This window comes from Penaeus vannamei, chromosome 18 (assembly GCF_042767895.1).
Source record: "Penaeus vannamei isolate JL-2024 chromosome 18, ASM4276789v1, whole genome shotgun sequence".
Lineage (NCBI taxonomy): Eukaryota > Metazoa > Arthropoda > Malacostraca > Decapoda > Penaeidae > Penaeus > Penaeus vannamei.
In genome coordinates, this window is record NC_091566.1 from 2717632 (window position 1) to 2722631 (window position 5000).

General features: G+C 40.2%; 1 protein-coding gene across 2 annotated transcripts in view; it reads right to left on the bottom strand.

The window, feature by feature from the left end:
* LOC138864716 (galactosylceramide sulfotransferase-like) overlaps positions 1-4091 on the bottom strand; it is a 9877-nt gene extending 5786 nt beyond the window's left edge. Inside the window, exons 1-3 of one of the 2 annotated variants that reach the window (XM_070132670.1) lie at positions 3786-4091; positions 1503-1584; positions 975-1133 (exon numbers count right to left, since the gene is read on the bottom strand). In XM_070132670.1, the coding sequence (XP_069988771.1) occupies positions 975-1133; positions 1503-1584; positions 3786-3798 (254 nt within the window). In that variant the 5' untranslated portion in view covers positions 3799-4091. Of the gene's footprint in view, positions 1-974; positions 1134-1502; positions 1587-3649 lie in introns of both variants that reach the window. The other variant, XM_070132669.1, reaches the window with a different exon arrangement.
* Between the last annotated feature and the right edge of the window lie 909 nt (positions 4092-5000).

A 5000-nucleotide genomic window follows, 5' to 3' on the forward strand; every position in this document is an offset into this window, starting at 1 on the left:
GGGGAGAGGGAGGGAGTGAGGAGGGGGAGAGGGAGGGAGTGAGGAGGGGGAGAGGAGGAGAGGCAGTGAGTGAGGAGAGGGAGGGAGTGAGGAGGGGGAGGGAGGGAGGGAGTGAGGAGAGGGAGAGGAGGAGAGGGAGGGAGTAAGGAGGGGGAGAGGGAGAGGGAGGGAGTGAGGATTGGGAGAGGGAGAGGGAGGGAGTGAGGATTGGGAGAGGAGGAGAGGGAGGGAGTGAGGATTGGGAGAGGAGGAGAGGGAGGGAGTGAGGATTGGGAGAGGAGGAGAAGGAGGGAGTGAGGAGTGAGAAGGGGGAGAGGGGGAGACTGGGAGAAAGAGAGAAAGAGAGAAAGAGAGAGAGAGAGAGAGAGAGAGAGAGAGAGAGAGAGAGAGAGAGAGAGAGAGAGAGAGAGAGAGAGAGAGAGAGAGAGAGAGAGAGAGAGAGAGATCTAATTCGAAAGAGAGAGAGAGAGAGAGAGAGAGAGAGAGAGAGAGAGAGAGAGAGAGAGAGAGAGAGAGAGAGAGAGAGAGAGAGAGAGAGAGAGAGAGAGAGAGAGAGAGACAGAGAGAGAAACCATGACCGTACACACTAGCAGCCACATACGGCCATAAGTCATTGACATATGACAGTGTATGGTGTTGCCACTTGGTGGAGTGCCTCACCAACTGGAACAAACACTCTATATATAGTATGTATGTATGTGTCCGTGAGCGTCATTGAGTGTATGTGTGTGTGTGTGTGTGTGTGTGTGTGTGTGTGTGTGTGTGTGTGTGTGTGTGTGTGTGTGTGTGTGTGTGTGTGTGTGTGTGTGTGTGTGTGTATGTGCGTGAGCGCGAGCGTGTGTATGTGTGGGTGTGCGTATATGCGTGTGTGTGCGCTTCCCTTCAACTCTTCTCACGTATTAGCAAGGGAGTGAAATCCACTAGCCAAAAAAAAAAAAAAAAAATCCTCAAAAAGCCAAGCCCTCCCCACTTGCCTGAGGAACACCCGCTGGAGGGTTGACGAGGCGCACTTATGCGTCTTGAGGTACACGAGGTTCTTCCGGGGTTCACACTTGCGCTCTGCCTCTTCCTGCGGTAGCGTTGTAGTCTCCGTCCGTGTATATGGGTTATCCGCAGGGGCTGTGGGGGCGTGGCTGAGCAAGGTGTGGTTAGTAGACTGAAACGTCAGTACAGCAGTTCCTTTTTTATTTTATAGAAATAGATGCATTGTGTGATTTTATTGTTGGTTTTTATTGTATTTACGACTTATTAGAATCGTCACACATCATCACACAGACACACACACGAACGCACATGCACACACATACACTTCATCACACACACACACACACACACACACACACACACACACACACACGAACACACACACACACACACACACACACGCACACACACACACACACTTCATCACACACACACACACACACACACACCCACACCCACACCCACACACCCACACATACACACACACACACGCACACACACACACAAGGAGTTATTACCTAATGAGGTCGTTGTAGTGGTGGTACAGGAGATTGAGCAGCACCATCGCCACTGCCACAACGCCTAGTTTCTTCGCAACGACTCTGGAAGAAACAATACTTCGAGTTTCCGTTTCCCTTATCACATGACAGAGCAGGGCAGGGCAGGCAAAAAATGGGTGGGGAAATGTTTATGTTTGACTAAAATGGGTGGGGGAAATGGGGAAAATGTTTATGTTCGACTAAAATGGGTGGGAAAATGGGTGAAGAAATGTTTATGTTCGACTAAAATGGGCGAAGAAATGTTTATGTTCGACTAAAATGGGCGGGGAAATGGGGGAAACGTTTATGTTCGACTAAAATGGGTGGGGAATTGTTTATGTTCGACTAAAATGGGTGGGGAAATGTTTATGTTCGACTAAAATGGGGGAAGAAATGTTTATGTTCGACTAAAATGGGGGAAGAAATGTTTATGTTCGACTAAAATGGGTGGGGAAATGTTTATGTTCGACTAAAATGGGTGAAGAAATGTTTATGTTCAGCTAAAATGGGTGGGGGAAATGGGGAAATGTTTATGTTCGACTAAAATGGGTGAAGAAATGTTTACGTTCAACTAAAATGAGTGGGAAAATGGGGAAATGTTTATGTTCGACTAAAATGGGTGGGGAAAAGGGGGAAATGTTTATGTTCGACTAAAATGGGTGGGGAAATGTTTATGTTCAACTAAAATGGGTGGGGAAATGTTTATGTTCGACTAATATGGGCGGGGAAATGTTTACGTTCGACTAATATGGGTGGGGAAATGGGGAAATGTTTATGTTCGACTAAAATGGGTGGAGAAATGTTTATGTTCGACTAAAATGGGTGAAGAAATGTTTATGTTCGACTAAAATGGGTGGGGAAATGGGGAAATGTTTATGTTCAACTAAAATGAGTGGGGAAATGTTTATGTTCGACTAAAATGGGTGGGGAAATGGGGAAATGTTTATGTTTCACTAAAATGGGTGGGGAAATGGGGAAATGTTTATGTTCAACTAAAGTGGGCGGAGAAATGTTTATGTTCAACTAAAATGGGTGAAGAAATGTTTATGTTCAACTAAAATGGGTGAAGAAATGTTTATGTTCAACTAAAATGGGTGAAGAAATGTTTATGTTCAACTAAAATGGGTGAAGAAATGTTTATGTTCAACTAAAATGGGTGAAGAAATGTTTATGTTCAACTAAAATGAATGGGGAAATGTTTATGTTCAACTAAAATGAATGGGGAAATGTTTATGTTCAACTAAAATGAATGGGGAAATGTTTATGTTCAACTAAAATGGATGGGGAAATATATGTTCAACTAAAATGGATGGGGAAATGTTTATGTTCAACTAAAATGAATGGGGAAATGTTTATGTTCAACTAAAATGGATGGGGAAATATATGTTCAACTAAAATGGATGGGGAAATGTTTATGTTCAACTAAAATGAATGGGGAAATGTTTATGTTCAACTAAAATGAATGGGGAAATGTTTATGTTCAACTAAAATTAATGGGGAAATGTTTATGTTCAACTAAAATGGATGGGGAAATGTTTATGTTCAACTAAAATTAATGGGGAAATGTTTATGTTCAACTAAAATGGGTGGGGAAAAGATTTGTAAATGTTATAATAATAATCTCTATATTAGTGATGGCTGTGCTACGTTCTGCATGTTGATGAAGATAACGATAAAGATAATAACTCTGATAATGATTTTGAAAACGAATGTAATAAAACTGACGATGTTAAGTGTTGATAAAAGATGTTCAAGACAAAGGCGAAGGCAAAGCGGAAGTTGATGATAATGATAACAATGGTGACAGTTATGATGAATATTTACACTTGCACATTGAGTATTGAGCGAAAGGTTATGTTCACCGGATTTCTATACAATTATTCTATTTCATTTTAATATGCCGTTGCCAAAAGGTTTAATTTATACGATTTAATGGGTGTATATAAACTCCATGGGGTGTAGGTCATGGCACGTCGGCTGTAGTTCAACTTCAATTTAAAAAAACACAATATTGTTTTGATGTTGTCATGCTGCTACATGTGGGTAGATGTTAATTAGTCTACTGGTTAGTAGGGAATGTTAGGCACAATTTTAATGCGGTACTTAAAATGAATACTAAAACTTACTTGATGTTGCATTCAGGCATTGTGCTTCGTTTTTTCAAGTTGAACTCCACAAAAAATATTGCCCATTTTTTCACAACTGCTTCACAAGATCAAATAAAACTATACCAAACCATAGATCACCACAAATGCGATACACACGTATGTTTCATGGCGCCAGAAGTATCCCCATGGTGACCTACTCCAGCGGGACTGTACCTCCAACGTTAATAGTCTGACGGTCACGAGTACACTGAACCCTGCAGGATCTTACAGGCAGGCACGTTGCTTATACCTGGGGCAGCCTCTTGCCTAGCATAACGGTCGATATAAAGAAAATGCGCCATTCACAGCACGTGGTATGCTACTCATGACCTCTGTGTTTTTTGTAAGTGTTCTTTCGCGAAGATAGGTGAACTGTAGACATTGTTTTGAGGAAGAGGCAACTGAAAGGTGAGAAACAAGAAAAACTAGAAAGACGGCATTCTACGGGCGACGAGCTGATTGGCTGCCTCGTGGACTTGGCTCCGCCCACTCACCTCTAAAAAAGGAATTTACATCTTACGTTTGTTTTCGTTTTATGCTTCCTTGAAGACAACACATGAAGTAAATGAAAAGTGAAAAGATTAAACATTAATATGAAACTCTCTATTTTTTTTAAATACTAATGATACATAGTTCAAAATTACGATGAATTATATGATATACAAGATAAATGGTTTATATCAAGCCATATATTTTGGTAGATCATATTCATCTGATTCAGATTATTAACGGTCATTCCAGTATCAAATGGGATACTTTCCTGAAGTTACTACTACTACTAATAATAATGATAGTGATTATGAGATGAAATACAATGTTAATTAAGAAACGGCAATGGAGTAAATTCAGGAATCATTATACAGATGTAAATAATAAAAGAAATAATACCTGCAGTAAAAGTTATAGTGGTAACAATAAAACAATTCTAACCCAAATAAGGATATAATCTGCACTATACTACTAATAGTAATGATAATGACTATTACAATAATAACAATTAAGAAAAGTAAATCACACACATACCAGCGGTTTAATTTTAGTTACGCCCATTATCCCCCACTTTAAATATATCCGAACAATCTTCATATACTGATTTGTTTATCTCTACATTCAATGTTTGTTGCAAGTCGCATTATTTTTGTTTACTTGTTTGTTTTCTTTTGTTTGTTTTCAGTAACGATCATAATAGAGATAGTGATAATAATAACGATGATAATGGTAAATATTTCAGCCTGTATGTAGCTGTGTACTGCTTTGTCGAAAACTGTATCCCGTGTTTTCAGTCATTTAATTGCTCTCACGGAGGAAATTTATTTAATTGCATAACGGG